The following is a 24,727-nucleotide window of genomic DNA, read 5'->3' as shown; positions in this document are numbered from 1 at the left end:
GCTAATCATAGCCTCAAGCAACGTTTCACGTTATCTTGTTTCAAAACAATGTGCATAAAAGCATTTTAGAAAACATTTTAAATATCAACAAAATGTATTAAAACAAATTAAATTATATTTAAATGAAACTAATATTATTCAGATATACTACGCATGCTTTATTTTTCGTCGTCGGAAACGTCCGGAGTATGTCGTTTTTTACAAAAATAAAGCACGCGTTGTATATCCGAATAATATTAGTTCCATTTAAATGAATAAAACTCGCGAAAGTCTTAGATCTCATTAAATTTAATTATAATTTACGAAAATTTAACATATTTTTTCCTAGTATAGTTCAATATAAACCTATATCAAACATTTAGAAATATTTTACATTTAATAACACTAACAGCTTACATGAAGAGAATAAAGACTTCGATAATAATATTGTTATTTATGTGAATAGCGATTTAACAGTCATATATCTTTAAGATTACAATGATATTAAATCAATGTAATACATGAATGTGAATAAGTACGAGCTATATAAAAATAGAAGCAATATATTGAACGTGCATTAGTTTATTATGACAAAGCACACAGTTTACCGTAGTGTGGTTTCAGAGAGAACAATCAAAAGGCTTGCATATCCGTCACAATGGCAGCGTGTTGTTTAGTTATTATCTAAGCGCTAGGGCCAACGAAATCGGTTCCTATCCGTACTTCCAATGCCTTTAGGAGTTTGTAAATTGTTCGTAGTTCACGCTCCGCTCATTACCACAACAGTAATGTGTTCCGTCATCGAGATTAACTTTACTCTAATGGAGGCAACTCTTATTTATATCTGCGGCGTCACTATTACAATTTTATCTAATTGAGGTTTGTCCGCTTTTAGTAAAATGGCCAATTTTGTTATAATGTTTTCTTTGTTATTTGTTAAATGGGATCAAATTGTTCTCTTTAAATGTATTTTAAAAGTATTTCGTTATGATGTTATAATAATGATAATAACAGATCATTAAAACTCACTGGAATTTTAAATCAATCAAACCATTTCATGTTCTTGAAAATTAAGAATAAAAATTATCATTTTAAGAACAATTTTTTAATTAATTCATTAATTCCACTTAGTACATAATTATCTTAATAGCATACTAACTTTAAAATAGGAATTTAATTACACACGTTCTTATAAAAAAAAATCCGTAACAAAATAAAAAGAAAACTCAAACTTTATTTTCGATACAAAATTAGTGAAGTTAATGCCTAATTTCTAAGCCGATACATCTGAATTATTAGTATAAGATGCAAGACTAATTATTGGTTACAGCGATCGATCAAAGGGCGCGGAGAGCGGTGCAGCGTCCGCAACGCCGATGGCGACCCACTGTTCACCTGCGAGCCTTAGGGTTGACACATAAAACAATTAATAACAATGTAAATATAAAAAAAAATATTTACACCTCCGAAATTTAATACTCATTGAATTTTAATTAATAGTATTAGAACATCGAATTTGTTCCTACTAAATGACCGTATATATGTTATGTATTGTTGTAGTAATTGTTTCAATATACGTCTCAGGTACCACAACCCTGAAACAATGCAAAAATTGCTAAGATAATGAACCATAATACAAAGCGCGATACAAACTTCATTCTCGCCCACGGCTGTATTAACTTGTTACTTAGAATACGGTATAAAGATTTCTGGAGAATGTTACCCTTTACCATTACAGTTAATTTTTAACTTCTTGTATATCATGAAAGATTTTTAATTGATATCATATATAATTAAATGTAAGTGAGTATTTGTAAACTTAAGGAGCTGTGTCGAGGGTTGTAACACACATTGAACTTAGTCGAGCAAAAACTACGTAAATCTGCTAGTTATATCAAGTTAATCAAACAATTAAAAATTTTATATACTATAATTACGACAACATTAAGATGTAATTTTGTAATTGAGATAATTACTGCCAACTAAAATAATTACAACTGAACTTCGTATACCATTACAGACCAGACATAAAATTCTAACTTATAATTTAATTTATCTTTTAAAGATCGATTTAAATTAAATTCAGGATAAATACAGTTTTATCTCCCTAATAGATTATAGATAGAACTAAATAGGTAGATTTGAAAAAAATCGTGGCGAATGTGATTTAAAATCACTGTAGCTTCGACTTGTGGATTGTCTTGCCTGTTTGTCTGATATGATACAAAAGACAAACCTATATCCTTCTTGGCAGATCCATCTCCATATATTCCAGATACAATTAAAATCGATTAAGCTGTTTAGCAGTAAACACGTAACAAACAGACAGAGCTACATTTGCTTTCATAATATTTCCAAATTGTTTACTACACTTGAATGAAAATTACATATCCGATTCTAATAATATTGCAATGTATAATATTTTAGCTTTACATTTTTTATTTTAGTAGCTTTTATATGCAAACATTCTTAATTTATTTAAGTAAGGTGGTTGTTAAAATACTTATTTTATTTTATTATTAGTTAAAAGCACAGATTAAACATAGACATATCCCTATAATGTTCTGAGTAAAATAAAGCTGAACCCAATAATTAAGATTCGTCCTTTGCGAATATCGAAATTAGTTACTTAGTGCGTTATACGCTTTCAAAATTTGTTTACATGAAATCTTAGTCAGTCAGAAATCAAAACATGTCACAGATTATCTTATTCCTTATATATTTCTTCTTTATTGAAATCATAATTCCTTGACATTGGCTTCTTTAGTATTTCGTCTTGTCATAAAAAGATCTGTAACAGATCATTGTTACTTTGATGTCATTTCTCGAATTCTAGTTTTGTTTCTGAGAACATCTCGTGACTATTTCTATAAAAACAAAAAAGTCAACTGTTATTCATGATCAGGTGACGCCACAAAAACTAAGAAATCATCACCAAAAAAAAAAAGGTCGTACGTAATCTTTGATAATTACAGAGCATAAAATTAAACGGACTACTTGAGCGTGGGACGAAGAAGCACATACGTAAATAATTGTTTCTTATTAAAATCAACGTTAATATTTTTCGGGGCAGATTCCGGCGCACCATCGTATTATGTTTAAGAATCGACAGCTATAATTTCTGTTCAATCAAGATTTAATTGTTTTAATGAGCCTACATGCGTGAATGGCCGCCCCAATTATTGTTTATTTTTAATCGCCTCAAGTGGTTTTTATGTTCGCAACCAGGCACGCATGGAGGCCGCAAGCTATCATTTTCATTATTTTAATAATGTTAACATACAATAATAATTTACAAAGATTTGGGGGTTAAACACGTTAAAGAATAATTATGAAATTCTGGAGTTGAGCTCAGATTATAATTTGATCCTTAAATAACTTTTGCTTTCTTTATTACAATCAATCTTTATCAGTAAAGAAAGGGAATAAACTCAATCATGTTATTGATGGGGGAGTTTATATGTTATATATGGTCATTGAAACATTAAGCAAACACAACAGCGTCTATTCGAATTATTTTTTTATATTTATAAAGCTTTTTAAACCAACCGGAATAAAACGTTTCCATAAACAAATGTTATGAATATACTATTTTCAACCAAAGTGGAAATAAGTTTTCAAAACTCAAAATCGTCATATAACGTGTTCAATTTAATTTGACAGTTTGTATAATGGTTGCTTCTAGGAAGTATATCTCCACTTCATGTATAGTCAAATCATTGTACATTACATTTTACATTAGAAATATTAACGTCATAAAACTAGCGTATGAAAGAGACAACCACATATAAGGATAATCACATATTTTATTACATAAGTAAATGAAACAAGTATATGTATAGCATGTTATTGAATAATATTTTAAAACTGACAACACTGTAATTAAATGGTGGACAATAATTTTCTCTCCAAAATTTCTGTTTCTTATTACAAGAACAGACGTTGTTTAGGAATTTAAATACTGTAAAGAACCTATTTAAGAACCTTCTACTTTCGATTTATTTATATAAACTATGACATTTTCGCAATCTAGTTCACGCCTTATATTTTGAAAGAAAAATAAATTTTGCTAAGCACACCACGTATTTATTTCCAAAAACATAATTCACTGTAAAAAGCAAGGGCTAAACAAAAATTACGAAATAAACAAAAGAAACAACGTATTGCGCAGTAGATAACGGGTAAAGTAAAATAAGAACAATTCAGCTGTCAAAATAGATTTGGCCTGATTGTCAATTGGAAACGTCATGATTAGTGAGATTCCTAATTGAGAGACAATTCGCATGTTATTCACGTCAATTAAAAACAATTGTTACGCATACTGCGCTATACATGTGATTTACATCTCAAAATATGTTATTACCGAAATGCAAATGATGTTTTCGTTTGAACTTGCTGAATATAAATCGTTGAGAATTGCGGTTACGTTCTGTACGAAACGGACCAACCGCGAATTTACTGCAAAAGCAACATCATTACGATCCCATACATATTTACATCTTATGATATTTTTAATTCAATTTTGCCCGCGAAAGTTCGGAACCTACTCCGTTGAGTGTTGAAAGCTATCCAATTTGCGTAATACTGCCAAAATATCTCATTTCTACGCTCACTGCCGACACACGATGTTAAAAAGACCTACCGACATAATCCTCTCACAAAATACCGTCTATTTAAATCGATATAAAGTTCATTTTCGTATACATCATTCAGAACGTAAGCTGTTTAAAAATAAGTCTCAAATGGAGTTTTGGCAATTCCATAATGCGAAAGTGGTCTGTTCAAGCTTTTGACTCTATGAAAAAAAGCGATACTCGGAAAACGATAGAAAAAAAGGAGCATTTATATTTTTCATGGAGTTTTTATTTATGGTTCGATAAATATGCGTAAAGCGATATTTAGAGCATCGGCACTTTGCCGATTAGTGCGGCAACGAGGGAGGCTTTGTAGGAATTACATCGCTTAGCGGCGAGCTGTGGTAACTAACCCTTTCAATACGATGATATCAAAATTATTTTAACGGAAGCTTGAAATGAAGTTATATTCATTTCCTTGATTGAAAAGTGGTTCCTTTTTTTAATTCATTTTAAATGTATACCAAAACTTATGTAAAAATACAATTATTTTTATTTTCGTTTGAACAAATTGTTTTGAAAACTTGGAAGAATCTCCTAAGATCTTCTATTGGATTAAATGTGTTTCAATAATAAATAATAAGCTCACTAATTGAATTCAACAGACGATACTTAAACTAATTGACAATAAGCACAGACTAAATAAACGTTAACATTACTTTTAAAGTCATTGATAAAGCTTTAAATATAGTAAAAGACAACAAAGGTATCAAACATCAACAATTATTATAGGAATCCAATTAAATCCCTCTGATAAGATCGCTAAAGGGTTGCAACAAATCAATTGAGCAGCCGACCTGCCCCTGCATGCCTCTCACGAACAACGCTAATAAAGTGATGAATGAATTGGGGGCTATCATAAACAACTACCAGTTACACACCTGCAATAATAATCTTCATTATTACTATGATATTGTATATCAAATGTATGTTATGAGGTAACCTTAACAGATTTTTATTATGAACTCGTTAGAAAGTACAACCGAACGTAGTTTTATTTAGTTATAATTGAATTCATTAATTTATTCAAAATTAAAATGTGATAACGTGATTCAAAAAGGGCAAAAACACAATTAATTAATAAGTATATACTACATTTCTTTACATTTCTCATAGACTTGTAAACATTGAAGGATTATTATTTATTAGCAAAAATTCCTTCCTTTTATGATTAGCTTTTGTCCGATATACTTGTTCATAATGCCCTTGGCAATAATAACACCATATGGACATACGGGTTAATTCCGCCCCGCACGCCATGAGCGATGACCCCTTTATTACTTATTAAGAGGCTTCTGCCGGCCTTGCCTTGGTACAACGTTATTTATGTCGTCTAATAATAATTTGTATTAAATCACAGACGCTTCCCACAGGACAAACAGGATTTGTTAGCTTTTGTTGTATCTTCCCTTTTCTTGTATTCTTCGATTGCGGAAAACGATGCTGAGAAAAATACGAGAGGACTTGCCTCGATTGTGTTTTTATACTTTTTGAATTATGGATATTATTAAGGCCCCGCTATAATATAATATGTGCATATTGTGGTCGAAAATATAAGCGATAGGCATTTGCAAAATTCAATAAATTAACCCGCTGTGATATTATGTGTCAACATTTTTGAACGACACAAACTGAAAATATTTTATAAACAAAATAAACAGATATGGCACTTTCAAAAATGGCATTTAACTGTCAAAATGGAATACTGATCGCTGTAGAAATAATAGCGTCCAAATGACGAATTTCCCATTATTAAGTCACAGTAACGTGCCAACCGAATTGCAGTTGCGTTTTCAATCATAAAGTTGGTGAAAAATTGCCTCGACAATTTATATCCTTTATTTTTCAAATTAATTCGATTTGAACATCTTTCGTTTACCGCGTTAACAACACGCTAGCCTCCACAACAAAAAATATTTTACCTTTTCAACATTATTATGTAGGTACCAATACGGGTGCACTATTACTATAAATCACAGCCTACAAGAGTATAAAATTATTAAATATAGTTTAAATATTAAAATACTCTCAATATTAATATTACGTTGTTTTAAATTAATTACATTAGTTTTCAGACAGATAAAAAAATATAGCTCTGAACTTTTTATCAGTATTTGTTTTCTCAAACTTAAAAAAATTGACAACCGTGAATAAAACAAATGATAACCATAATTTATTATCATATAATTAGTTTTATTTTGAGTGATTGTAAATTATACGTTATCAACACTATAAACAAGTTCAGACACATTAAAAAGTAATCCATGGCATCGGTCAACGAACGGTATAAGACATGACACGGCGAAGTGTAAATCTCATGCCCTTATCTGTACCCAATTCGCATACATTACAACTTGAAGACTCTGCGGGCGCCAACATTTGCATTTTAAGCACTCGCCGGTAATTATTAGTGGCTTTAATTATTTGGCCGGTCATGGAGGTGATGCGTGGGGAATGGCACGGCAATTTGTTTTGGTAATCTAAACGACGGCGGGAATTATGTGCCGAGATTAAAATTCATGTTAATCTCGATTTATGCTCCGAAAGTGCTTACGTTACGAGCGTTTAAGGATCGTACAATATTAATCATTATAATAATTTAAAAATTGACAAAATAATTATAGCAACACTTTATGATCGGAATCTCGATGAGGTATTTACTCAAAAATTTTAACCGCCTTAACGATACTATTACTTGACATTAAATATAAAAGCATTTCAATGACAGTTTAATATGAGTTAATATTTTTTATGTTTAAATTTAACTAATTGAATATCCGACTTTCAATAATTTATAATACACCGTATCTAACTCTTTAGTACGTGTATCTTTTCTTTAGTTATTGAAAAATCGGGGTCTTCCAAAAAATAATAAATATTTTCCATAACGAAGGCTGTCGGCGATCATCGGGTTTAAGTGAAATAATGAGATACATACATAAAAACTCGTTAAGTTATACGTTTCATTATTGATATATTGTATGTGTTAAAAGATTTGGTATGGTCGAAATTAATTAAAAAAACTCTAAATTATATAAAAGACATTTAAATTACATCCAAGTTCCAACCATGTCACCATTATAAAAGAAGTCATCTATAAAATTGGCTTCATAAATACAAAATAAAGTTCATCGACAATTCTATACGTAAATGAAAACTCGCCTCATCACGTTCAAAATTGAAATCCTTAGTCCCGTACCGGCCTCGCTCATGCTTTGTTTTGTTCCAGCCCGGCCTACGATTATCCGAATTATATTTAATTCAGATCCATCTCAATAGTAATCACTAATGGCCTACATTGCTCTAGTAAGTACCTGTACAAAAACCGCCATTTATACCTTTACGACTTTATGATTGTATATTTTCAAAAGCGATATTTTAATACGCTTCACGCAATAATTACAGATAATACAACTGTGAAGTGCTACAAGAGATAATATTGCCCACAAACGACACGCACGGAAATATATTTTGAAGATAACAAGCAAAAGTTATGGTTGCAGGGCCTTAGCCAATTTAAATTAACGAAAGAAAATACCATTAACGGAAACAAATGCGGTTACAAAGTACAACAGATGTCTGAGGGATTTTTATTAGAAACGTGATGACTGTATTCCTACCGAAATCAAAGAGGATCCAGAACATTGCAGCCGTCGTACGTGATCGCCGCGACACCTTCCGGCCGGTGTGAAAAATTATTATTTTTTGATCACTCAATATCCCAATCTGTAACGTGTAATTGGCTGTTTAGCGGTTAATATTTCGACGAAAAGATAATTTCTCGGTTTCTTCCCACCCTTTGTGACGGTTAAACCGATTTCCTGCTGAGCTACGTGAAAATTTAACAAGTTTAATCCCCTATCGAGCTTTTAATGACATTTTTCTCCGAACGTACACCACAACAAAACAACAAACATGACCGTCGATGGTTAGCCGCAAATCATAGAAAGATTTGCTGCATTGATAAAAATAAACGACTTGCGAGATTACGAAATCAATATGAAATTGCATTTCCTAATGTCAATTGTTAGTTACAGAGTGCAATAAAGTTCCAATAATCATGATATGAAATAATTCCTTTGCAATGTGGCCATGCTGTGTGCAGCTCTATCTTACTGGTGATGGGTATGCCTTTCTCTGTCGTTGCCCGCGGATCGCTTGGGGTATGATGAACTCGGTAATGATCCAATCAGAACTGAAGTGCATCAAGTCTCGCCGCTGTGAGAATGCGGTTGGGGGTGCAAAAACTATGAGCACGAATTTAAATTAAACTGACCACTCGCTTTTGCTTTGAGACACCTCATTGAACTGCAAATTTTACCAGTTACAGCAAAATGTTGGTCTAAATCCTTTGCTTAATATATCAATCAATCGTCCATATTGTAATTTGAATATACTTATTAAGGAAACATAATCGAAAATAATTTCAAAATTAGAGGATATTTTCTGTTTTACTCCTCATAACGCTATTAAGGGACTAAACGTGCGCTTTAAAAATATTTTTTGAATTAAAAAGTAAGTAATGGTCTCAAAACACTGGCTGTTACGTTTCTCCGATGGCTTGTAATTATTTTAAATGTCCCGCGTGCGCTGGCGCTGGCAACAGCATCGCCTCGGGCAATCCGTCCACAATAATACGACCTTATTGAACTGACACTATCTAAATATTTGTTTTTTTTTATTCAAAAAAGCCAGATATTAATGTCAAAGTTATATTTTACTTAATAAAATATTTTTAAATCAGGCTGCAGATTTCTCTTCACAACTTTGTGGCAATATTCCCTTAGTTCAAAATCGTTCATTAATAATAAATAATTAATGAATTATAACTGTTAAAGTGTATTATGAAAAGTACTATTTTAGATATATATTATACGCACAATATTTATATATAACCATAGTGTTATGTAGTTCTCTAATACTATGCATTTGTAAATAATAATTAAATTATTTAAAAAAGTACTCATTCCGATTCGTCACAATAAAATGCAGGATATTTATTATATTATTTTTGAACAACAAGAATAATTCATACAGTTTCTTATCGTTCTGCTTAAATCTTTATCTAACATTATTTTATCGCTGTTTGTTATATCAACGGATACAACTTTATCAAATCTCATATATAGGTACACTTGTAACTCACTTCATAATTCTCAAGTCTTAAGAAAAAACTTCAGAGTTATTTTTAATTTTATTAATATGAGCATAGAAAGTCTCCATCAGTTAAAAGTTCCACAAATAGTAGAAGATGTAAGTATTAATCAATAATTATTTTATAAATCGATAATTTTTTAAATTATAATTTATTTAATATTTTGCACGTCCATAAATTCGGAGAAATTAGTCGTGATCTGCTCAAATATTGCTTTCTTAAAAAAATATAATTATATTTTACTATATTGTTTCATTATATGAATTAATTATCTTATACTATACTATGTTTTAAAACACTACATTTAAAAATTATCAAAATTAATTGGTGAAGTCATTTGTTTTCGATTATTTAATAACATTCTGAAATATTTTCAATTACTAAATAAATGGTATTACAGCGACTTAACAAAAAACGTTGGTTTTTATAGCTATCTCTTGATTCATAGCTAGAGGTTTTAAACCCGTCAGTTAGTATTGAGAAAGTGAACGGTCGGTCACGGCCAAGGCCAAACTGAAAATTCTTATTAAAAAACTGCTGCTAAAAATATAAAGAACATTACCTCTCACCAAACAATAGCTACACTAGGAAGTAAACAGTGGTTAAATACCTGATTTGTGTTTGTGCTTTTACTTTGCAATTTATCAGCTAAGTACTAATACAGTAAAACGGTTTACCAAATAATAACTGACTATTGACAACGGTGACCACTTTCTGAAAGGAAAATGATGAATAATGTTTTGAGGGAAATAGTTATGAGCGCGTCAGGCGAATCAAAGGAATATAAGGTAATTTTTATATGTAGCTAAAATTAATAGACAATGCTTAGGCTTTCCTTGCTTTATAAAATGTTTCAAAAGAATAAAAAGAATCAACTTTATTTGAATTTTCATATATTTTTCATAAAAAAATTATACATATTAATTTTTTTTTTTCAAAATCTTAAATAAAATTAAAATAAATACTTATAAAATATATATATATATATATATATATATATATATATATATATATATATTAAAATAACTGTAATTTCAACGTAAATTTTCAATATTGTTCGCGTAAAGGAACGTTATGGAGTAATCGTATCTGACATAAGACATTGTTTTTGACGCTCCAATAGACATTGACAAGTGACAATTCATAATATGTGAAATTTATAATAGCCAAATAAAACGATGAATTTAAAGATTGATTTTATTCTAAGCGTCTAGATTTATATAATTTTGTATACAAAAGTTACATAAAGTATGTCCACACGATAAGACAAAAGAGAAATATTAAGGTTATAGTTCAAATTTAAAAATAAGCTGTTTGTTTTTTAAACAGTCGTGGTCAATGTCAATATATTTCCTTATAAACCTGTATTTCGCCCTTATATGCGAAGTGGTTTTACTTAATCCTTTGTATACCTGTCCAAAGTATTACATAACCTCTTTTTACTATAAGGAAAACCATAACATCTGTGCAAAGCATGGAATAATTCATTTAAATACTAAAAGATCAAAACTTATATCAAGTGATTTACCAAATGATGAAGATATGGCCAGTAATTCTGGATTGAATGGATTGTATCGGCCAAGAAGTGCACTTGCTCGGGCCTTGTATGAAAAGCAAAGAAATGATAGACATTTGCAAGAATTTGACCAACATGAGGTAAGTCAATTATATTAAAAAAAAGTATCTTTCAAATTATTAAACTTGATTTACTCTAGATTAAAAATAAAAAATTACATTGAATACATAGGTAGACATTTAATTTACAAGAGGGATGAGAGCAAAATCTATTCACATGTTAAATATAAACAAGTTGTCTATTGCACTCTATTATAGAAAAAATACATAATTGTTGCGGAGGTAATTGTTCACTTGGTTTCTGGTTACTTTTTCAGTGCGCTTCAGTGCGCTCGTACACTGTTAACCTACTTTGTATCATTTGTTCTATTAGTTATTCATTCACATATCACTGATGGCCATTACTGACTAATTCTAAGAATGTTTATTAATTTATTGAAGACCTTGACCCAACATCAAATTTATAAAATTATTCAAATTGGTATAGTTTTATGTGTGTCAAGATTACTATGCATCAGTCGTCACACATGTATTTAATTAAAGGTACATATTAAATTTCACTTGGCACATTACTGTGGTTATTTCAATAATAGATATTAAATTGTAAATATCACTTAATAATCTTAACTAAACTTAACTCTCAGTTTGACATTTCTTTTGACTGAATTACATAATTTTATTATGACTCCTCCTATTAGTACTATTTTTCATCCTGCATTAATGAAATATTCATTTTACTGAAATTAAAAGTCTGTTTTGAATTGTGTATTAATGTTGCCATATATAAAATACAATTTTAATGTATTAGACAATGTAAGGTTTGTAACAATTATTTTCTTTTATTGCAATAAAAGATTTGAAACAAAATATTAAGTAATTTCAAGTTTCACTTAAAATGTAATATAAATATAATTTACTGAGCTCTAAACATTGAAATTATTGTCATATTGAAAAAGTAAATGATATACCTAACATAACAAAGTAAAAGTTTTGATATCAATATCTGTGTTATGTTAAATAATTAATTTGGCATAATAGTAACTGTTGTCGGACTCAATGGCATTAAATAATTTAATACAGAAAAAATTATTAGTAGAAAAATATAATGGGTCTAAACATATTCAACTATTAAAAGACATAATATTTAATAAAAAAAACAATTGTGGAACAATAAACATATCTTTCATGTTGATAATTTTTTTAAATGTAATTGCAATAATATAGCATTTCCCAAAAAGATGCTATAATTCAATAGAGCGCGTCAGGCATCAGGTAGCAAGGGTTTTCATCTTGCGTACATGCAATCGGGGCTCACATGTGCTTCAGTAACGAGAATATATTTGCGTATGAAAAACACGAAATACCTCTGAAATGTGGAGGGAATAAGACATTCAACCCTCTCCTCCCCCTCGCCCGCACCCCTTCACCCCTAGACCCTTTTAACTTTCATCTCTGTCGAGTGCTCCGTCCACATACTTTTGTTCTATTTGATCAATGTTATTAAAATGTCGCGGGCTCGCGGGATTACCAACATGTACGCCGGTCCATAATACAGGCTGACTTTATTTCACTTAACCTATTACATATTAAGCGTCTGTTATCATATAATATTTGCATCTGCTGGTATCGTCACACGATCGCCACGCAGTAATCACCGCTACCCATTCTGTTAAAACCACCCGAGAATAAATTAGTTAAGTAGACGTTTCCGTTAATCGCCGTTCGGTCGGTGGCGGGCGGTTCGTTCTAAATGGATTAATTTATACTTATGAATGAGGACGTTTTCGGTGTCACGCAAGGATAGGGTGATTGTGTTGTGATTGCTTCCTATGAAAGCATCCTTTGGCAGCGATTCTACTTGGTTAATGCAATCATCATATTGTAAATATGTGCGTTGGAAATGATTTAATACATACCCTTAAGGCAATACTCGCCGATGATAAAGCAATTAGAGATATTAATTCATACATCTTATAATATTAACATTTTCGACGTATGATAGCTCCTAATAAGTTTTAGATAAAGGCACGTTGTGTCAAATAATTCGTTTTATTATATATCGTAATATAAAACAATATCTGATTTAAATTTGGAAGAATAACAACGCTGAAATAGCTTTAAAATATATGAATATTGAATTATTACATATGCCTGAGGGAATACAATTTCTGTAATCCATCCACATATAACGATAGTGGTCCCTAGATGTACGAGCATCACTTCAAACTTCTGGATAGAATCCAATTAAATTTTTGTTTCTTATATATTTGTCTTTTACAGATGAAGTATAATAGAAACTTAATTTAATATAGAATTATCAAGGTTTTAAGAAAAAATATTTTTATCTCTGGTGATCAGTGAGATTTGCGTTCCCTGCTCATACAAATGACTTGGTTATCATGTCATGCAATGCGGACGAAGTCGCGAGTATCGCATATTATGTCATAAAATATACACATTTGGATTAAAATATAGAGCTCTGGCTACGTTCGAAGACGTTCATAAACATTTTTCTAAAAGTGTTTAGTCTCTGCTATGTTATGAGGTTATGTAAGTCACAATTTCCTTCACAATATTGTATTTCTGCTACCGAAAATTGAATATGTTCGACATATAGCAAACTTGGGTACATAAAGCATACATCGATACAGGAGGCGTGATGTCCGCACACAACTAAGACACCTGAGTCTCGCTGGGCGCATCGCTCACTGCAATCTGTACATTATTTCTCCATTGTTCGCGTAACGAGCTCTTCCCCCCCTCCTCCCGAACCCCCCCGCCTCCTCCCAAGCACCCCGCTACCCTATCCACCCTACCCCGGGGCGGTGGGACCTCTCGCGCCTTTCTTTTATCATTCCTCTCTTTATTTCCGAATGCAAATAATCCTCCACACGTGTGAGAACCGAAACCATTGTTCTCGCTTCCACCCCCACGGGGGACCTTGGTGACGCAATCTTTTTCTTCAACATTTACATAAATGTTTACTATCTAAGAACTTATTACTCCACCAAAAGATATTCAGATTATGTCATATAAAGAAAATCAAAATTTTGTATTTTTCTTATACGTTGCCTACCGGTCATAGAATGTTGGCAATCAGAAAGTTGGAGGATTATATAATTATAACTTATTATAATACACAGTAATAGTATTTAAATACTCGTAACTTTTTTTATCAAAAGTTTTCATTTTATTTTCTTTAATTCTTCTAACATGTTAAAATGAACTGAATGTTAATAGAATTACTGTGAAAAGCAGAAAAATGCTAATTTATAAGATAAATAATTTCAGATACAATACTTATTATCGCTAAAATACATAAAAATATATGAAATTTTTAATTTTAAAAAACTTTATTAAAAGTTAACATTTCTGTCATTTTCGATCGGACGCAGCTTGTTAAGCGTATTAGTTAAGGCGTAGTGTCGAAGCTCATCGCGAGTGGAGGACAAACAGCTCGTTAGGCGTACGTATAGAAGGGTGGAGCGACACGGACGGCTTACAAGAAAAACGCTAAGTGGGAAATCAATACATATTAGGCGTGATATCGACTCGCCGCGGTACCCGTCACACTATGATGGATGGACGCAACCAAACTTTCCGTACTGACTCCAATAATGACAATATACAAATTGATGTCCGTTGGCGCTTCCGAAACGCGATAGCGCGCCGCCACTCGCACTCATATTATATAAACAAACAACGAAAAAACAACGGACGCTATCAATTTTAGTAGAAATCTCAATTACGGATATGTTTCACGCTCATCTATCATCCGTCTGTTGGTACGTAATATTCAATCGCCACGTCTTATTACCGAGGCGCTCCCGTGTCGTCCCTGGATAGGATATTGGAAGAGATCGACGGGTGGGAGTCAGTGGCACCTACATGTTGAAAGCTATTCGGAATTTGCAAATAAATACATGCACTCGACGCCGAACACCGCGCCCCGTGCATCACTTCTGCCTTTAAAATTGAAATCGCATTTGGCGTCTGTCTTTTGAAGCTATGGCTTCTTTGTTATTGGCAAGGACGTACCTTACAGCCTTAGTGAATATTGTGGATTCCTTATTACATAAGGGATTCTAAAATTCAATTTACATTGAAACTATATCTCTCATAGTTATTTATTATAGTACGCAAGATTTTCACTTGTCGCTGTATCCACAAAATCACGCTACCTTACAAAAACTTTGTAAAAATGTATTGTTGTTTTGAAATATTTTAACTCTCTGCACATGAAACTCTGCCAAGTTGATTCTTAGTAAAATTAAGGTTTAGTGCCAAAATATTTCATACCTTATAGTCTTACATGAGATTAAGCCGGAGTAGTTGAAAGGCTGGAGTGCAGGGGGTGTATTTATGTTACCTCGGGGACGCCGGCTCTCGCCCCTCCCAATTATACCGCAGTAAAAGTCATAAAAAGACACCCGAAGTTTTTACACGAACCTAGAAGAAGCTCACGAAATTAAGAGGGGCAACGAAATTTTGTGATGAGTATGAATTTTTTATAAGATCAGATGATGTTTGTTCATTTATGATGTCTCACAGTGGTTAATGTTCTCGTTGCACGCTCGGCAACATGAATCATTGATGCAGCCTTTATTGCCGACACAAACAATGTCAAATAATTAATTACCTTCGTCCGAAGCAACCTGAATAAAAACTACGTGGTCTGGCTGCATAAGTTAATCAAAAGTCAAGGTTTTATTGTGGTCATTATTTTTAATTAATGCTACTCAGGCACCAGTGTTAATATTTTTTGAGGTTAATTTAAATTATTTAATTAATTTTTAAGTTATAGAAAAAAATATAGCCCCAACTATATATAGACTTATGTTATAGCCTCTTTAAAATTCTTTGACGAATCCAACACTAAAATAACAACAAAGCTCTTCAATGGTCGTATAAAAGTTTAATCTTGTAAAACAATAAATCATTAAAAAAAATACCAAGTTAAATGAAGTAATCCTGCAACATTAAAAGGATCATTTTCAATATAAAATCGTAAAGTCTTAATATTATTTGAACCGCATTTTGTTTAAAGCTTGAAAACGAACTGAGACCCTGGTTAATGGGTGATTTTTTCAATTTATTGTTTTGTGCACGCTTGTATGAAACAATACATTCTCACGTTTAATTTCAATTGATATTTTTACGAGTGTGTTTATTATTCTCTCAATATGCGATATGTTGATTGCGATACCCTTTTTCGTGAACACGTGAATTATCAACTTACTAATACAATGGTCGGTTGTTTATTATTGTTACTTTTACTAACTCATTGTAAGATGTTGACGAAAAATAAAATTACATTATAAATAAAAGGTAATCTTGCATTATATAACTATAAAGAATGCAAAATATAAATATAATCACGAAATAAAAGTAAAACTATTCGTTTATGTAAAGGCTATCGTGTAGTAAAGTTTGAATGGAAGCCAGTTGTCACTGAGACTGGCAACCCTATGGTGATACTGTACAGGGTTGTTGGTCTATGCGTGCGTGAGTGCGTGCCAGCGCGACCTCCGGACGTAGCTAATATGATTATGACAACGCTACGTGCCAACCCAGCTCGGGGAATCCTCGCACAAATATTCATTAATCTTTCACGGCTCGACGTCCTCCGCGATGGAGATTTAATCAGATTAAGGATCATCTTTTTGCGGGAAAAGTCAGGCCCTTTGTTACTTCTTGGCCTTCGGTCGCACTTTTGTGCTGAATTTACGACGAAAGTTCCTTGCCCGGAATGTAAGTTATCGGAAGACATACATATATTTTTTAATCCATGCGATTATGACTTTAAATATATTAAATACAATTGCAAGCGGCTCATGTATGTGTACGTAGGTGGCGCCGGAGAGACTGCTGTTGCCCGTGAACCCGACGACCTCGCCACGCAGTCTACTCCAACACGGTATTTGCTAACACGGACCATTTTATACTGGCAAAGTCAAGTTCACTTAAATATCTTTCAACTTAACTCGCAAAGAGCTCCTTCTCTTTTAAATAATACAATTACTAAGCTTTTATAAATGTATTCAATTTACTTAAAACTGTCGACACTTAAACTCTCCTGGTCCAGCCTTCTTGATTCATAGATAGGACGCGAAAAGTCGAATAAAAAGTAAAATTAAGCGCGGCGAAACGCGCGTAAAATTATTTTACCATTGTATGCAAATCAACACCGCCGTGATTATTTTATTTCCTAAGAGTCCCAGAATATAAATCTTGGTTGAAAAACGAAACCAGTCTGCAGTTTCTTAGTTGATATGCTTGAAGGTATGTTTAAAAATAAGAAGGTTTTTAGCTTTTAGCTGTCCAGATTACAAAAAAAGAGGGTTTCAGTCGTTTGGTCAGTTCTTTAAATATTATATTAACCATATACCTTTAAACAGTTTTAGTAAATAATTATGAGGAAGGGGCCTATGTATACATATATAAACTTATATAATACTCAATATTGTTCTTTAAAAACCAGACAGTTATGTGAAAATTTTTTTATAAAAAAAAAAGTTATGTTTACTGATCCTTTTCAATCTTAAATCTTTTATGATATCTCCTTTAGACATTAAAAATGTTTTGTTCAATGGAAGCAGTTTTCAACTTGATGACTAATGAAAGTCGATGCAAAAACTAAGTCTCGTCGGGAATGTGTCGCCAGCGCGGTTCTGAACGCGTACAGGCTATAAAAATAACACCGGACGCCCCTCAGCATTTCTCTTAAAATCAATTCAATCAACTGCCAGCCGATTGTTTCCTTACAATGAAATATTTTGATATCACTGATATTATTTTTTCTTATTTGCTCAATCCATTTTTAATATTAACATTGAAATTACAATTTTCATTATAATTCCAGTGTTATTGAAAATTGTATTATCAATTATTAGCCAAATGTAATTTTTCTCATTTTTCTGCGGCTACACTTTTGTTTTGATATTCAGGACAGAGAAATTATCTGGAAATTTCCATTCAATCCTAAATAGGTTCAATAGCCTTTGTCTTGCATCTTAAAAAAACTCTCATTTATTTGTTATTTTAATGCAAGAGATGACTTGGAAATCATTCGCTTTTTGTCACTTTTGTTAATTTCGATTGACAATGGACCGCTCGTCAGCTCGGTTGGTGTGAGTCGTTTAATTGCTTACATTGTAGGTAAATGATTTTCGTTCTAGCTTATACAATGTTTTGGAGATATCCATATTGGAATCACATTTTTTCTATACATTTATAATATTATAATGTATTGGAGGCCCTTAAATTTATAAAAGTTCGTTAATATTCGATATATAAAATAGAAGATTATAAATTTTTATTTTGATATAGATACGTGTATAGTCTGTAGAAGGTTGTAATATAGTTCGACCCATTTGCGAGCTGTAGACATTTAGCTACAGCTAGGTTCTACATTTAAACGACTTTATTACTTAGATATCGTCGACTTCCATGTTATCAATGAATTAAGGTTTTATTTTTAAATTGTAAAAATCGTTACATAAGTCAAAAATCGGTTAGAAATCTGGAAAGAAGTGGCTATTGTTATAAAATTATTTTCTTTCGATTACATGTTAAGTATATTGTAATTGTAACACTAATAGACCACTAATCTAATCTTATATCTTTAACTTTTTATTTAAATTACCTTTGTTTAATTTACCTGTGTGTGTTATGCCCTTATAACCTTTATCTGCTTATTATTTTCTTAATTCTGCACAGTAATCCAGCAATGCGGACGTTATTTAATTCTTATAAAGAACTTCTCAATGTAAAGAAAATAAAATCAATAAATAATTTACAGACTAATCCGCTCAATGCCACGGGTACATCAGTAAGAGCGGTAACTGTTAGCTGTAATGCGATAAAACAGAAAGATATAAATCATGTTTATAAAAAGCGAAATCAATTGGGCCGTATACCTGACCTATAGTTAACCTGGAGTTAATTTAACATTCGACTGCTTGGGTGGTAAGCAGCTACGATATTGTCTCGAGACATAACGGCTGATTTTACGATCAAATCGCCTCAGTTGGAGCTTAATGTAAAACCAGTTTAAATACACTCGTAAATCTCTCGAACGCGTGCCCACGCCTCAAATCTCAATGAATCTCATAGTATATATGCGACACTCCTATACTGCTTTATTGGTACTACCAAACAATATTAACAGGGGATGAGTGAGACCAAGCTAGCTGTATAAATAAAGTTTGAGATGAGGCAATACTTGAAAGCTGACTTATATCGTAACATTATTAATCAGTACTCAAAAGCATGTTCCGATCTAAATCTAATTCAGATTATAAATTTCTAAACACAAGTTACAAAATGCAATTTACCGCAAGGAGTTATATCAGAAACAATGGGTTCAATTCTATTTGGCAAGAGAGTTCGATGTTCGTTGATTAAAATTGCTATTGTTGGGATACATTCCCATGGTTCGTGCGGAAATAATGGTGAAAATGAATGCGAGCGGCATCGTGGCTGGAGGTCACGTGGGCCCATAAATCCCATCCCTCGATAGAACAATTAAAAGACGAGCTGAAAACAATTACGCAACAGTGGCCCTCGGGCTGCTCGTGATGCCATAGAGCATGGCTCTTATTCAAGTTCCACCCGTTTTATTAGCATATTTAACCGTCTTGAGGATAAACAATGAAATTAGAAAAAAAAAGGCTTTTAATTTGCCAACCCATTAAATAATACTTCTTTCATTTAACAATTACTTCAATGTTAGTTTGGTACATTCCAGATATTCCACCTTAAATAGCACGACGCACATACTATTAACAAACATTCTGAATGACTTTTAAGGTTTTAAGATCATTTAGATACAAAATGGATAGTCCGAATAAAATTCACCATTATTTATTTGTTTTTTTACTCTTTGTCGATTCTTACGACAACGCAGGCATATAAATCGTTTTGAATCAATGGCATTCTGTTTAAATGTTTTATCTCCTGGTAGCTATGTCTAGTGTTAATCGAACTCAATTGTTTTACGATCGTAAGTCATTTTAATCTTTAATTGAGACTAGCAAACGTATACGTTTCCTCAAGGCTATTACGATTGCCTATTTATACGCCAGTAACATCTACGCTGTAGATCTGTGGAATTTATGTATACAAATTGGTATGTGTTAGCTGTTATAAAGATTTTTATTATTTACTTTGTGAAGTATGTGTCGTTCTGTTCATTACATGCTTGAACAGGCTAAAAATGTTGTAAGGTTGCTTATAATGTAGCTCATGCGCCTCAGCGTCCGGGCGATCTGCATCACGGCTGATCCCATTTTAATGGAGCGCCCGGCAAACAAGCTCTCGAGGCGCTTACCGGCAAATCCACGGAGATCCTATGCGCCACTTAGCCGTAACATGCTATGTTTTATAACCTAAATATATGTCTAAATAGTCTAACGTTTACGACCACATTAAACAGAGTATCTGAAAAGTAACGCGGCGCATTTATAAGTATAAGAAAAATAAAGTTTCTTCATGTAAACGAACAAAAACTGTAACAATAAATTGTTATTTAAGAATTATAAAAAGTGTTATTAAGATTCATTCGCATAAGGTAAAAAAAACGAAGAAATCCTTTTGAAAAAAGCATTGCGAGTATCCACCGTGCTGATTTATTTACGTTAAGTAAAATAAAGAAGTATTGAGAAAGAGTCATTAGTGGCTAATAGTGCTGCAACGCTATTCATGGGACATTAGAGCTTGGAAGTCGCAATTCGCAATACGTCGACCGCATCGCTTGTGAATTGCCGCTCGTCACCATTTATTTCACACACTTAAATGGGAATTAATCTGGCATTGTGCAGGTTGAGCGCATTCAGAGTTAATATTTCGCTCCGTATTGACAATATAGTCACAGGTCTTTGATTCATTAGCCCAGAGGTTAACGACCGTCGGATAAAGGATCTGAATACCTCCATTCGTTCTATCGATGCACCTCCGTCGACCTGAGCGCTAACGAGTCAACACATGATTATGATCGTATTCAAATCAATATGACAAATTTATTAAGTCTATGAGCACTAAACATAATATATCCTTTTACCAATTGACCCGATGACCAGCTTGTAAAAATCGGTAACCCACATAAACACCTTAAAATAAACAAGAGTCGATCGGCCTCGATAGCTCGTCGAATTGAATAAATCATTCTCGATTTGTCTTCCTTAACAGGTAGATTTTTAAAATACATATATTTTTATTCATGAAAACCTAGCTTTACACGAGCAGAAATTGAATTCTAAACATGGGTCTCATAAATAATCGAGCTGGGCGCCTGTAAGACTACATATTGAAGGAAAACAACGACGCGGAAGTCATTTTAGGTACAGTTATCGTCTACATTTTTCAGCACGTGTTTGATCTGGTTCATATGTTTATTGCAGACATTATTAATTATCTCATACGTCTATTACATATTTAATTGATTATTATACTACAGATAGGACGTTTTTATCAACATCAATAAGCAACAACAATTAACGAATGACGTACTAATGACGGCTTAATTGACGTAATACATAAATTTTGTCGTAAAACTTATCTAAACGAATAGTAAATATATTTAATGTGGCGCAGATGTGTAAGATAGGTCAGACATAATAGTGTCCAGGTTTACGAAATCCAGTTACATAAAAAGTAGAAATAACAAAATTAGAACACTGTTTACAGATCACAGAACAGAATATTATTATCAATGACTACGGCATTCAAAATTTTCCACGATTTGTATTCCGTCTGGAGAATTCGCCTCATCGGAACCCGTAGTTCCGATGCAGGTTTATTTTAAATGTAAAGACAGCGCATTGCATAATCGCCAACGTGATACGGCATCACTATTCCTTAATAAATATTTATTTGTCTCGACTTTTAAAACATCTATTAAATATGAAACGTTAATATGTTATAACTGTTAAGGAAAATATATTTTTTTCTCGTCCCAGATTTGAGGATGACTGAGAATCTAACTGTGAACAGTTTTTCGATAGAAAATATCACGTGCATATTTTATTTATCGTTTATCGAATGAAATCTACGATATCTCGTAGTTTGGTGTCGGTGCCTCTAACCATAGAGCCGTTACCATTCGTTAATGTATTTGTTCACAAGACAACGCTCACGGGTCAGAATTTCAAATTTGTGATAAAACATTGATTTATCTTTCTGACGTTTTGGTCAACAAGAAGAATAATCTAAAATTATAATACGCGTTTAATGATTAGAATACTGTAGAGATGAATTAAAATATTGTTTAACCAATTTGTATGTGATTATAACGTCCTATAGAACATAGTATCTCGAATGATTTTAAAGAATTGACACTCAATTAATATTCATGACATAATGTATTCGTTGCTTCTGTAATATATAGAGATATAATTATGTTTAAAGTTTATTAGCAAGAACAAAAATAGTAATCCCTCATCATTAAAGTGTACAACTTATAATTTTTTACAGCAGCCGTATTCGATTTTAATATAAAGACAGATCGAGCATTAATTAAGTCGGTCTGATGAGTTCGTGTCCGTCAGCCGACGTCATTACAGCTACATGTAGAAGCGAGAAGTTTTTTTTTAATTTGTTATTATTCTGTGGCGTAAAGAAATGTTAATTTGAGGCAGCGTGAAATTAACAGCCGGCGCACGGTCTTTTGTAGGTCCGCGTCGGCTGACTTAAACACACAACGGGTGACGAGCCTCTGATGCCCACTCGTATTTGCACTACATTACTCTTTTTATATACTTTCATTAAAATTTGATCCGGAGTTGTTAAGCATCAATTTATGATTACGCACCCGAGATCTACCATTAAGAATATCTCTACTGGTGTATTAACGATCGTTTTTAAAATCTTTCTCTTCGTCGTGATGTTTTTTAACATCAACATGTGTAATTCCTATTATATAACCTATCCACTTCTAGTTTTTGAGAGCAAAATATATAAATTTCTCTTAATTGTATTAAAAATTGTTTAAATTTTTAATGAATGATGAATTAAATATTAATGTCTCTTTTTTACGTCGTTGTAGTGGTACCGTGTTGATAAAAGCCTCCTAAGCGAAGACCTTCAAAAGAAGTTCATTCAATTACATCCTGATGAAGAAACGAAACAGTTCCTATCGTCTTCCATTGATAAATCCTCCTGGGTGTGGACTCAGATCTGGTACATGCTCGCCAAGGCTGTTCTCAAACACTTTTGGACCATAACCGATATAAATGGGTGAGTACACATATCCACTTAATATTTCATGCATTTTAATAACAGCTATGATAAAATTTCCTCCTTTACAACACTGACAACTTTATTAAAAATACTAGGTAACAATTTCTGGTACATTGCAATTAAATAAAATTTATAACATCCTAAAAAGTCGTTGGTTGAAATTAATACGTTAACCTTGGTAGTTAATGATTCACGTCTTACACAAACGATGAATTGCCATTTGAATCACGACAATGGCAACTTATTAAGTGCGTCCAGATTTGTCCAATTATGGCAATTACAATCTCCTGGTACATACGAGTGTATTATTTCCTCATCCATTGTATCGTATCTGCACAAATTAACTAATTTGAATCGTCACTAGTAAGGGGATGCTTTTTTATATATTTATCGATAACAATCTTAATAGTTTTCATTTATATAATAATCTTATTAGCATAACATTAGCATATATGAACATATATCATGAGTTTCTACTTGCCCTATTGCGATAAGAAGAGACCGAATTTTAAAGTACTTGTTATCATTAATATAAAGTAACTTATGTATGTCTATGGTTAATTATTTTAATTCCATCACTATCTGAGTATTTGCATTTTTCATACAATTTTTATCGAAACCTTTAATCAGTGTAATGTATGCGTCAATGTTATTGTCATCGATAACACGAACAAGTCAAACCCTCTTTACGTCCGGAGCGTACTCTGTGAACGCGCTCTGTAAACGATCGCGTCTCTGGGTGTCTATAGCCGGGCACTAATAAATAATTTAAATAAATTGACGGACGAGATTTACTCATTGGCTGTTTCCGTCTCTCAATTACGCTTTATTTATCACTTACTACTTGTCGAGCAAACCGCACCGCTACGCAATCGTTGGCATTACTCGCTAACCGGTAATTTCGTTTCTGCAGATACTTTTAAGGTTACATTGTTGCAGATGAAATCGACATTGTCCCCCAGCTTTAGGTGATAAATATTCCCTGTTTTCCAACCTTCGATAAAAAAAACGCTACGCTTCTTGGGTTCATCTCCTTCACTATGTAATTCAAAAATCTGTTTTTTTCCATTACACTTTTGTTTTAAAGTGTTGAACTAAATAAATCACTTTGTTTCGAAAGTTTGTTAACAACACAAGCTTACAAGTC

At 32.4% G+C, this 24,727-nt stretch overlaps 1 protein-coding gene across 2 annotated transcripts in view; it reads left to right on the top strand.

The window, feature by feature from the left end:
- Nucleotides 1–9,758: 9,758 nt before the first annotated feature.
- The window catches only part of LOC116772506 (protein-L-histidine N-pros-methyltransferase), a 36,051-nt gene continuing 21,082 nt past the window's right edge, over nt 9,759–24,727 (top strand). The window contains exons 1-2 of one of the 2 annotated variants that reach the window (XM_032664723.2): nt 9,759–9,866; nt 23,387–23,577. In XM_032664723.2, coding sequence (XP_032520614.2) covers nt 9,816–9,866; nt 23,387–23,577 — 242 coding nt within the window. In that variant the 5' untranslated portion in view covers nt 9,759–9,815. Of the gene's footprint in view, nt 9,867–10,902; nt 11,425–23,386; nt 23,578–24,727 lie in introns of those variants that run through there. The other variant, XM_032664722.2, reaches the window with a different exon arrangement.

This window comes from Danaus plexippus, chromosome 12, assembly GCF_018135715.1.
Source record: "Danaus plexippus chromosome 12, MEX_DaPlex, whole genome shotgun sequence".
Lineage (NCBI taxonomy): Eukaryota > Metazoa > Arthropoda > Insecta > Lepidoptera > Nymphalidae > Danaus > Danaus plexippus.
This window is presented reverse-complemented; position numbering and strand designations above follow the sequence as displayed.